The following is a 13,427-nucleotide window of genomic DNA, read 5'->3' as shown; positions in this document are numbered from 1 at the left end:
AAATCCAGATAAATCCGTGGGTTTTCTGCGGCAACGTCCACAGGTACATTATACTGTGGGCACATAGCCTAATACTACATCCCCTGATAAGAGAAATTTTGGGTGGCTGTGGGAGAGGGGCTCTGTGCGATTTCGGAGTGCCAGTAAAGTACCGTACACATGACCTTCTGGAAAACCGGCATTTCTGGTGACACATCAGCCATTTGTACGTTGCTATTCTGCCTCTGTATAAGAAGCCACATTCACACACAGCATTACTGCAGAAAAGCTGCATCTTACATTATCAGCAAAAGGCCTGAGATTTCAGAAATCCCCTGCAGACACTTAGTTATTATTTTCCTATTTGAATTTGAGAACTGCAGCCTTTAAAGTGAAACTGATACATGAGCTGCTGGATCCACAGGCGTTATGTATCAGACCATGGCACCCGATCCACAGGCGTTATGTATCAGACCATGGCACCCGATCCACAGGCGTTATGTATCAGACCATAGCACCCGATCCACAGACGTTATGTATCAGACCATGGCACCCGATCCACAGGCGTTATGTATCAGACCATGGCACCCGATCCACAGGCGTTATGTATCAGACCATAGCACCCGATCCACAGACGTTATGTATCAGACCATGGCACCCGATCCACAGACGTTATGTATCAGACCATGGCACCCGATCCACAGGCGTTATGTATCAGACCATAGCACCCGATCCACAGGCGTTATGTATCAGACCATGGCACCCGATCCACAGACGTTATGTATCAGACCATAGCACCCGATCCACAGACGTTATGTATCAGACCATGGCACCTGATCCACAGACGTTATGTATCAGACCATGGCACCCGATCCACAGGCGTTATGTATCAGACCATGGCACCCGATCCACAGGCGTTATGTATCAGACCATGGCACCCGATCCACAGACGTTATGTATCAGACCATGGCACCCGATCCACAGGCGTTATGTATCAGACCATGGCACCCGATCCACAGGCGTTATGTATCAGACCATGGCACCCGATCCACAGGCGTTATGTATCAGACCATAGCACCCGATCCACAGACGTTATGTATCAGACCATGGCACCCGATCCACAGACGTTATGTATCAGACCATGGCACCCGATCCACAGGCGTTATGTATCAGACCATAGCACCCGATCCACAGGCGTTATGTATCAGACCATGGCACCCGATCCACAGACGTTATGTATCAGACCATAGCACCCGATCCACAGACGTTATGTATCAGACCATGGCACCTGATCCACAGACGTTATGTATCAGACCATGGCACCCGATCCACAGGCGTTATGTATCAGACCATGGCACCCGATCCACAGGCGTTATGTATCAGACCATGGCACCCGATCCACAGACGTTATGTATCAGACCATGGCACCCGATCCACAGGCGTTATGTATCAGACCATGGCACCCGATCCACAGGCGTTATGTATCAGACCATGGCACCCGATCCACAGGCGTTATGTATCAGACCATAGCACCCGATCCACAGGCGTTATGTATCAGACCATAGCACCCGATCCACAGGCGTTATGTATCAGACCATGGCACCCGATCCACAGACGTTATGTATCAGACCATAGCACCCGATCCACAGACGTTATGTATCAGACCATGGCACCTGATCCACAGACGTTATGTATCAGACCATGGCACCCGATCCACAGGCGTTATGTATCAGACCATAGCACCCGATCCACAGACGTTATGTATCAGACCATAGCACCCGATCCACAGACGTTATGTATCAGACCATGGCACCTGATCCACAGACGTTATGTATCAGACCATGGCACCCGATCCACAGACGTTATGTATCAGACCATGGCACCCGATCCACAGGCGTTATGTATCAGACCATAGCACCCGATCCACAGGCGTTATGTATCAGACCATGGCACCCGATCCACAGACGTTATGTATCAGACCATAGCACCCGATCCACAGACGTTATGTATCAGACCATAGCACCCGATCCACAGACGTTATGTATCAGACCATGGCACCTGATCCACAGGCGTTATGTATCAGACCATGGCACCCGATCCACAGGCGTTATGTATCAGACCATAGCACCCGATCCACAGACGTTATGTATCAGACCATGGCACCCGATCCACAGGCGTTATGTATCAGACCATGGCACCTGATCCACAGACGTTATGTATCAGACCATAGCACCTGATCCACAGACGTTATGTATCAGACCATAGCACCTGATCCACAGACGTTATGTATCAGACCATGGCACCTGATCCACAGGCGTTATGTATCAGACCATGGCACCCGATCCACAGACGTTATGTATCAGACCATAGCACCCGATCCACAGGCGTTATGTATCAGACCATGGCACCCGATCCACAGGCGTTATGTATCAGACCATAGCACCCGATCCACAGACGTTATGTATCAGACCATAGCACCCGATCCACAGGCGTTATGTATCAGACCATGGCACCCGATCCACAGGCGTTATGTATCAGACCATGGCACCCGATCCACAGACGTTATGTATCAGACCATAGCACCCGATCCACAGACGTTATGTATCAGACCATGGCACCTGATCCACAGGCGTTATGTATCAGACCATGGCACCCGATCCACAGGCGTTATGTATCAGACCATGGCACCCGATCCACAGGCGTTATGTATCAGACCATAGCACCCGATCCACAGACGTTATGTATCAGACCATGGCACCCGATCCACAGACGTTATGTATCAGACCATGGCACCCGATCCACAGGCGTTATGTATCAGACTATGGCACCCGATCCACAGGCGTTATGTATCAGACCATGGCACCTGATCCACAGGCGTTATGTATCAGACCATGGCACCTGATCCACAGGCGTTATGTATCAGACCATAGCACCCGATCCACAGGCGTTATGTATCAGACCATGGCACCCGATCCACAGGCGTTATGTATCAGACCATGGCACCTGATCCACAGGCGTTATGTATCAGACCATGGCACCCGATCCACAGGCGTTATGTATCAGACCATGGCACCCGATCCACAGGCGTTATGTATCAGACCATGGCACCTGATCCACAGGCGTTATGTATCAGACCATGGCACCCGATCCACAGGCGTTATGTATCAGACCATAGCACCCGATCCACAGGCGTTATGTATCAGACCATGGCACCCGATCCACAGACGTTATGTATCAGACCATAGCACCCGATCCACAGACGTTATGTATCAGACCATGGCACCTGATCCACAGACGTTATGTATCAGACCATGGCACCCGATCCACAGGCGTTATGTATCAGACCATGGCACCCGATCCACAGGCGTTATGTATCAGACCATGGCACCTGATCCACAGACGTTATGTATCAGACCATAGCACCTGATCCACAGACGTTATGTATCAGACCATAGCACCTGATCCACAGACGTTATGTATCAGACCATGGCACCTGATCCACAGGCGTTATGTATCAGACCATGGCACCCGATCCACAGACGTTATGTATCAGACCATAGCACCCGATCCACAGGCGTTATGTATCAGACCATGGCACCCGATCCACAGGCGTTATGTATCAGACCATAGCACCCGATCCACAGACGTTATGTATCAGACCATAGCACCCGATCCACAGGCGTTATGTATCAGACCATGGCACCCGATCCACAGGCGTTATGTATCAGACCATAGCACCCGATCCACAGACGTTATGTATCAGACCATAGCACCCGATCCACAGGCGTTATGTATCAGACCATAGCACCCGATCCACAGACGTTATGTATCAGACCATAGCACCCGATCCACAGGCGTTATGTATCAGACCATAGCACCCGATCCACAGGCGTTATGTATCAGACCATAGCACCCGATCCACAGGCGTTATGTATCAGACCATAGCACCCGATCCACAGACGTTATGTATCAGACCATGGCACCTGATCCACAGACGTTATGTATCAGACCATAGCACCCGATCCACAGGCGTTATGTATCAGACTATGGCACCTGATCCACAGACGTTATGTATCAGACCATAGCACCCGATCCACAGGCGTTATGTATCAGACCATGGCACCTGATCCACAGGCGTTATGTATCAGACCATGGCACCTGATCCACAGACGTTATGTATCAGACCATAGCACCTGATCCACAGGCGTTATGTATCAGACTATGGCACCTGATCCACAGACGTTATGTATCAGACTATGGCACCCGATCCACAGACGTTATGTATCAGACCATAGCACCTGATCCACAGACGTTATGTATCAGACCATGGCACCCGATCCACAGGCGTTATGTATCAGACTATGGCACCCGATCCACAGGCGTTATGTATCAGACCATAGCACCCGATCCACAGACGTTATGTATCAGACCATAGCACCCGATCCACAGACGTTATGTATCAGACTATGGCACCTGATCCACAGACGTTATGTATCAGACCATAGCACCCGATCCACAGACGTTATGTATCAGACCATAGCACCCGATCCACAGACGTTATGTATCAGACCATGGCACCTGATCCACAGACGTTATGTATCAGACCATAGCACCTGATCCACGGGCGTTATGTATCAGACCATAGCACCTGATCCACAGACGTTATGTATCAGACCATAGCACCCGATCCACAGGCGTTATGTATCAGACCATGGCACCCGATCCACAGGCGTTATGTATCAGACCATAGCACCCGATCCACAGACGTTATGTATCAGACCATAGCACCCGATCCACAGACGTTATGTATCAGACTATGGCACCTGATCCACAGACGTTATGTATCAGACCATAGCACCTGATCCACAGGCGTTATGTATCAGACCATAGCACCCGATCCACAGGCGTTATGTATCAGACTATGGCACCTGATCCACAGACGTTATGTATCAGACCATAGCACCTGATCCACAGGCGTTATGTATCAGACCATAGCACCCGATCCACAGACGTTATGTATCAGACCATAGCACCCGATCCACAGGCGTTATGTATCAGACTATGGCACCTGATCCACAGACGTTATGTATCAGACCATAGCACCCGATCCACAGGCGTTATGTATCAGACCATAGCACCCGATCCACAGACGTTATGTATCAGACCATAGCACCTGATCCACAGGCGTTATGTATCAGACCATGGCACCTGATCCACAGACGTTATGTATCAGACCATAGCACCTGATCCACAGGCGTTATGAATCAGACTATGGCACCTGATCCACAGACGTTATGTATCAGACTATGGCACCCGATCCACAGACGTTATGTATCAGACCATAGCACCTGATCCACAGGCGTTATGTATCAGACTATGGCACCTGATCCACAGACGTTATGTATCAGACCATAGCACCCGATCCACAGACGTTATGTATCAGACTATGGCACCTGATCCACAGACGTTATGTATCAGACTATGGCACCTGATCCACAGACGTTATGTATCAGACCATGGCACCCGATCCACAGACGTTATGTATCAGACCATAGCACCCGATCCACAGACGTTATGTATCAGACCATAGCACCCGATCCACAGACGTTATGTATCAGACCATAGCACCTGATCCACGGGCGTTATGTATCAGACCATAGCACCTGATCCACAGACGTTATGTATCAGACCATAGCACCCGATCCACAGGCGTTATGTATCAGACCATGGCACCCGATCCACAGGCGTTATGTATCAGACCATAGCACCCGATCCACAGACGTTATGTATCAGACCATAGCACCCGATCCACAGGCGTTATGTATCAGACCATAGCACCCGATCCACAGGCGTTATGTATCAGACCATGGCACCGGATCCACAGACGTTATGTATCAGACCATGGCACCTGATCCACAGGCGTTATGTATCAGACCATGGCACCTGATCCACAGGCGTTATGTATCAGACCATAGCACCCGATCCACAGACGTTATGTATCAGACCATAGCACCCGATCCACAGACGTTATGTATCAGACCATGGCACCCGATCCACAGGCGTTATGTATCAGACCATGGCACCCGATCCACAGACGTTATGTATCAGACTATAGCACCCGATCCACAGACGTTATGTATCAGACTATAGCACCCGATCCACAGACGTTATGTATCAGACCAGGGCACCTGATCCACAGGCGTTATGTATCAGACTTTGGTGCCCATATACACGATCGGCATGTGTCACATACTAGGTGTATGTCATCCAGGTATGTGTCACTCTGCGCTGGATGCTGCGGCACTACAGAAAAAAAAACAACATACTTTAAAAGCCGCCAGGGACCGAGTTGTGCTAGAGAAGAGTCGGACAGGTGGGTTCCTGGCGGCTTCTCCCCAACCGCTGCCCTGGACTGACAGTTCTACCCCTTTGTGTAATAGAGACCATACAGCCACAGTCATATATGTGCCGCCAGATCCACCGGCAGCATCTATCAGCCGTCATGATCACTTTACGTCTACAGTGTGTCCATTCCTTCAGGATTTTAGCATTTTTTTTCCACCCATAGACAGCAATTGGGAAGTGAAAAAAGGATGAAAAATGTAAAACTAGCCAGTGACTAAAACTGACTTTCTAAAACATGTGCTGTAGACAGATCACACATGTAATCCGGACCCAAAAAAACCCTGCATTTTACACAGTGTTTTCACTGCTGATAGAGCAGATTGTGGCTGCAGAAAAAGAAAACAAAGAAGCAAAATAAATGTATAAGCTTCCCTGATACAGATATATATATATATATATATATATATATATATATATATATATATATATATATATATATATATATATATATTTATGTCTTAGTTTTCTATCAGATCCCTGGGCAGTAAAGGGTTACCATGCCCGCAGATGGGGGATACTTACATACAGAGGCACTTCTGTTTGGCTCAGCTCCATTTCTGCAACTGTAAAGATATCAAAATGGGAAGAGTCATAAAACCATTATCTGAGGAGAAGAAAACCCGGCCATGTTCACATAATGCCCGGGCAGATCTGTTACATGTTTCCTGTTCCTCACCCACTGCACCCAAACAAGCCCATAGAGCAGCAAGGTGTGTATTCCTCCAGGCCACGGCTAATCTCATCTGTTCCTCGGTGTCACGCATGTGGCTGCTACATAGATACACGCCGGCGGACACCGTGTACCGGGGCCGCAGCCGTGTGCTGGCAGCATGGAAACTAGCACAGAGTCTTTTATACCCCACATGATGGACGGCCATTGCGTTTTCATCCCTTCACCCTCCTAAAAGAGGCAGAAGGGTCACATTTAATTACAAAATTTGGAGAATATTTGTTTTTTTTTGCTCGTGATTTCGAGCTACAAACCAATTGTTGCTTTCCAACTGGTCGTACAGCGCAGCATAAGGCTCTGTGCACACGGCGCGTTCTTTTTACACATCTGCCCCAATACCTGCATGCCTATCCTGAAGCCAGCAAAGCCTATGAGAAGCCAGCCACGTTGCTTTCTTTCCTTGCAGAGAATATATCCGCAGCATGTTAGTTGCTGTTGCGCGTTTTCCTGCGTTTTTAGCCCTTCCACCCACTGACTGCATTAAGAACAAAAAAACACCCGCCACAAAAACGCACCAAAAATGCATGTGTTTTTAGGTGTATTTTTCCACCAAAAGATGCAAATTTTATGAAGAAAATTTTTGCACCAAATCTGCAATGTGTGCACACAGAAAAAATGTCAATGTCCAAATCATTAAGCCAAATTTAAAAGTCAGCAAAAAAAGAACCTTTTTTTTTTCTTATCAGATTGCAGGATCTGAGGCCCATCTCCAGAACGTTTATGCTGGGCTCAGAAAACACGATTCTGATTGTTAACCCTAGAACGCGCAACCATAGAAATCTACCATAGAAGGTGAATGACCTAGCAGGCCTGCGAGGCCCCAGGTATGCGATCTGGGGTTAAACGACCATCAATCTGCACCATCTGAGCCAATCATCAGTCATTTAATGGCCTGTGTACCACCTTAAAAAGATCATTCTGCGCATATAGAATATCATTGTTTCAGCAACACGTCACTCTCTCACAGGACGATTTGCCGCTAAGGCTGGATTCACATGATCATATGATCACACAATCACATGGCATCCGATGTGACTGCATTGGATGCGATACGCTAATGACCACCCTCGGCTCCCGCTGTGCTGCCAGTGTGAGCCAAGGGCCATGCAACTGTGATCCAATCGGATCACAGCTGCGGAGGAGAGGGAGGGATTAATCTCCCCATCCTCTCAGCTGATCAGATAATCGCACTGCACTCGGATGTAATCTGAGTACAGTCTGATGTTTCACTCGCACCCATAGACTTGTATGGGTGCAAGTGACACGCCTCTCGCTGACAATCACAGCATACAGCAGCTTTTCTCTCATCCAGAAACTGGATGAGGAAAAAATCTGACAAGCTCATTGAATAACATTGTTCCAAGTGCAATGCGAGATTTTCTCGCATTGAACTCGTCTGAGTCATACGCTCATATGAGCGTACCCTAATGCTGATTATTTTTAAGCCCTTGCTTGTCTGTTGGCTGTTTGTCGTCCTTTTTAGATGGTCCAGTCATCAGGAATGAGCGCTCTTCCGACAGCTCCTGACCTGGGCTCGTCTAAGTTTGTCTTTAGAGTTATCACAATAACCATTACATTTTATTACAATATAATAAAGCGCAAAGAAGAAAAATGTAAAAACATCATATAAAAACAGTGACAACGTAATAAGCTGGCTCTCCCAGGCCTAGAATTCCTATATTAAAGCCAAGTAAACTGTACAGTAAATATTAGCAAAGGTGCAAAAAGCAATATAGCAACTAGAAAAGTAATACACCGAAATGCCCAATATCATAAACTCAAGTACCTAACAAAAGAGAATATCAAAAGCTCAAGTAGCAAGAAACAAAACAAGATGTAAAAATTCACTACAAATGTTGAGGACGGCGCCCAGGGAAGACCAATATTAGATCAGTGGTGGTCCACCTCATGCCACCCCGCTACCAGGGAAGACCAATATTAGATCAGTGGTGGTCCACCTCATGCCACCCCGCTACCAGGGAAGAGCAATATTAGATCAGTGGTGGTCCACCTCATGCCACCCCACTACCAGGGAAGAGCAATATTAGATCAGTGGTGGTCCACCTCATGCCACCCCGCTACCAGGGAAGACCAATATTAGATCAGTGGTGGTCCACCTCATGCCACCCCGCTACCAGGGAAGACCAATATTAGATCAGTGGTGGTCCACCTCATGCCACCCCGCTACCAGGGAAGAGCAATATTAGATCAGTGGTGGTCCACCTCATGCCACCCCGCTACCAGGGAAGAGCAATATTAGATCAGTGGTGGTCCACCTCATGCCACCCCGCTACCAGGGAAGAGCAATATTAGATCAGTGGTGGTCCACCTCATGTCACCCCGCTACCAGGGAAGAGCAATATTAGATCAGTGGTGGTCCACCTCATGCCACCCCGCTACCAGGGAAGACCAATATTAGATCAGTGGTGGTCCACCTCATGCCACCCCTCAATCATCGTTTTAGAGGGATGCATCCGCTTCATTGTTCAGGAGACTCCGCTTAATATTTTCCGCTCTGTGCCTGGCATTACAATTTTCTATGACCTTGTCAAATTCATGTGAATGAGATTCAGTTGTAAAAAAATATATATGGAGGTGCGCATGATAAAATATACAGGATACAGTGCTCATTGGAGCGGCGCCTGCAAACGGTTGGGAGTCATACCTGGAAGATCCTATATTGACGGCCACTCCGAAAGACAGGATTAAAGTCCCAGGTTAACCCCTTTTAATAAAAAAAAAACTAGCAAAGAAGTAGTTTACATTGGATAGACAGACATAAAACCATTCCTGCGCAGAGGTCACCGCAGTGCATAACCTTGTGGGACTGCCCTGCAGATGGATGCGGTGCCAGGGCTGTTTTCGCATGCAGGTCTATTTTTCTATAAACAAAGGAGTCTGTACAGAGCCAAGTCACGATAATGCTTCCTGGAACACAAAGTGTGATTATACCATCCTGTGTTCTGCTCACAATCCCGCTAAGCCGACAACTAATAGCTTAATGGCCAGAATGACAGCAAAGGTGAGGCCGATTACACAGGTGCTGGTAGAATACACAGAGCATTAGAGGATCTTACACACAGAGGCACAGGATCAAGTCACCAGGTTACATAATATACAGTACCGCCTAGAAATGTATCATGACATATAAAACGTGATCACACAATGGAACAAAGCTAATAAAATACACAACTTTCATTGAAGCTCCACAGTCACACAACAGTCAGAGCAGAGTCATCTCTTTACAACCCTCCAACACTAAACACCGGCCATCTGCTCATATCACTGCCATAAAGAACAGATCTGGATGGAGCCCTACACGAAGATAAAGACTGATACAGCCATATACAGTTATTCCATGAACTTTAATAAGAGTAAAATCAGGAGAGCCGCACCTTGTATCAATGCAATGAGACGCCGACCGGAGAACGACTTCTGGTCCAAGATTAAAATGGTTATTAAAGAGACCCTGACCGCTGATACACGAGGTCTGATCCAGAAGCACGTATCAGATCTTGGCTATATGATTTCAGCCACTCACATGGGGGAGACCTGTCACTCCAGGGCAGCCGGCGAAGGAAACCCACCGGGGAGGAGCCGCAGACCCACCTGTCTGACTAGTCCTCTCTGTGCCTGGATCCTTGGCGGGGGGAAGCTGCAGACTCACCTGTCTAACTAGTCCTCTCTGCGCCTGGGTCCCCTGCAGGGGGGGGGGGAAGCTACTGGGGAGCAGCCGGAGACCTGCCTGTCTGACTAGTCCTCTCTGCGGTTCGTTCCCAGGTGGAGGGAAGCCACCAAGGAGCAGACAGAGACCCGCCCGTCTGACTAGTCCTCTCTGCGGCTCGGTACCCAGCCGAAAGAAGCCACTGGGTAGAAGCCAGAGACTCACTTGTCTGACTAGTCCTCCGTGCAGCTCGGTCTCCGGTGGCTATTATTGAACTATGCTTCTCTCTGAATCGCCGCAGCATTTGAGAGTCAATCAAACCAGGCTGAAATCATAAAGCCATGGTCCGATCCATGTTGCTTCTGGATGGGACAGCATGCATCTGTCAGGATCCCGTTAATATTGAGTCACTGGATGGGGAGACTACAATATTTCTGCAGGAGATATAAAATAAATACTACAATCAATAATCAGGTATATTAGATTAGGTCACACAAGGCTATAGTAAAATAAGATCTGTCACTTGAGATCTATAGGGACTATTTTTTTTAACTGTTGGAAATGTCACCGTTCTCCTGAATCAGGAATTGATCTCTTTTTTTTTTTGTTGTTTTTGCGCCTCTATTCCTGAGATATAGTCCTGAAATGCCCGGTAATTAAATCTAGTCCTTTAAACAAGCTGGGTGTGGCAGAAGAGGAGGACGCCATATCCCAGGAATGGAGGGATGCAGAAACAATGCAAAATAAATAAATAATAATTATTATAATGATACTAGGTTCAGGAGAATGGTGGCATTTACACAAGGTAAAAATATTACATATTTACAGCAAGTGACTGGTGCTCTTTACAAGAAGATAATCGATGAAAAACATTGATTAACGATCCACAGGACAAATGTCTGATCACGGGTGGTCCCAAATCTAGGACCCCTTCCCCATCCTCCAAATAACTAGAAGAAGAACCCAAGCTCCCCACCATTGCATCACTCCCGAGGAGGAATGGCCGTCACCCTATCTCCCTGTTCTTCATCAAGTCTATGGTGATGAGGAGACAGCAGTCAGCTATTTCAGGAGCCAACTTGAGCTGTTTCCATTGCCCCATGCAGAGCCCCCATGCCCAATTATTGAGCACCCCCAAATCCTCAGTGAATAGGCGGCAGTTATAGTTAAGCCCTCACAGTTTCATCATAGTTTTCACTGCACAATTTTTCTACAAGGAACTGAACCCCAACCCAAGAGACGTTATCGTCCCCCTACTGCGGCTCCCGCTACAGCAGGGCAGCAGGGGTCCGGAGCGCCGCCTGTCCCAGAGGTCCTGCCCAGGTAATAGAAAATATACATAACAAACCTTAGCAATACTCCATCCTTATTATTCCTTCTCTGTTATATCACCATTGGCCATCGATTGCTTTATGTAGTAGGAATCAGCAGTGATGGCAGATTTCAGTGTGATGAGCTGTCAGCCTCGGGGGTGTTTGGGTCACATTTCTCTGGGTGTACCGGGTGCAGAGACACTCCTCTAAACTAAACCCTCCAAGTCTTCATACGCTGGAGACGCTTCAGTCTGGGTCTCAGAGTAAAGCCTTTGTGGCTACTGAAGGGAAATGTCCACCATAAGAAGAGAAAATGATTAATTTTGCTGTAGAAAGCGCCTCTGTTAATGTTTATCGGCCTATACCCTGCAGATACTTCACTGCACGTTACTGAGATTATGCCAGCATATAAGCTTTCTATTTCTATATCACACTCGCTTTCATTGAAGACATTTGGTAAATTCAAAAAAGTTCATTTTCCTAATCATTAATGTACACTCTGCTGCCCATCCCCCATCATGACAGAAAAAGGCCAGAAATGTAGACATTTTTGCAGTTATTAAACAAGAAAAGCTGAAATATCACATGGTCATAAGTATTCAGCCCTTTGCTCAGATACTCATATGTAAGGCTACTTTCACACATCAGTTTTTTTTCCATCAGGTACAATCCGGAAAAAAACGGGTAAAACGGATCGGGTACCGCATCCATTTTATCCCCATAGATTTGCATTGTTACCGGATTGTACCTGATGGCTTTGCGTTGCATCCGTTTTTTTCCGGATGCGGCAAAATTAATTAAAGCGGCAGCCGGAGGCAACGTGTCTTGCAACGTTTTTTTTGTCCGGCAAAAAAAACCGCATCGCGCCGCATCCGGCGCGATACGGCGTGTTTTACAATGAAAGCCTATGGACGCCGGATCCGGTGCAATGCGGTAAAAAATGGATGTGGCTGCCGGATCCGTTTTTGTAAACTGCGCATGCACCAAATTAATTAAAAAAATTGATCCATCAAAAAAACGGACAAAACGGATGCAAAAACGGATGCAAAACGGATCCAACGGATCCTGTTTTTTACGCATCCGTCATAACGGATCCGTTAAAAACCGGATCCAGTGGATACGGTTTTACATTTTTTTCCAGGATCCTTTGGATCAGGGAAAAAAAGGATTGTGCCTGAATGCAGAAAACTGATGTGTGAAAGTAGCCTTAGGCTACTTTCACACATCCGGTTTTTTGCTCTGCGGCACAATACGGCGTTCTGCAGAAAATCCGCAACCGTTTTTTTTTACGCCGGTTGCGGGGTTTTTTTTGCATAGACTTACATTAGTGCCGTAT

General features: G+C 47.4%; 1 protein-coding gene across 1 annotated transcript in view; it reads right to left on the bottom strand.

The window, feature by feature from the left end:
• Window positions 1-13,427, bottom strand: part of ARHGEF28 (Rho guanine nucleotide exchange factor 28) — a 345,613-nt gene that overhangs the window by 268,817 nt on the left and 63,369 nt on the right. Inside the window, exon 2 of the mRNA XM_075325325.1 lies at window positions 6,907-6,947. Coding sequence (XP_075181440.1) covers window positions 6,907-6,939 — 33 coding nt within the window. The 5' untranslated portion in view covers window positions 6,940-6,947. The remainder of the gene's footprint in view (window positions 1-6,906; window positions 6,948-13,427) is intronic.

This window comes from Anomaloglossus baeobatrachus, chromosome 1 (genome assembly GCF_048569485.1).
Source record: "Anomaloglossus baeobatrachus isolate aAnoBae1 chromosome 1, aAnoBae1.hap1, whole genome shotgun sequence".
Classification (NCBI taxonomy): Eukaryota; Metazoa; Chordata; class Amphibia; order Anura; family Aromobatidae; genus Anomaloglossus; species Anomaloglossus baeobatrachus.
Note: the sequence above shows the minus strand (reverse complement) of the source record. Positions and strands in the feature narration are given on the sequence as shown.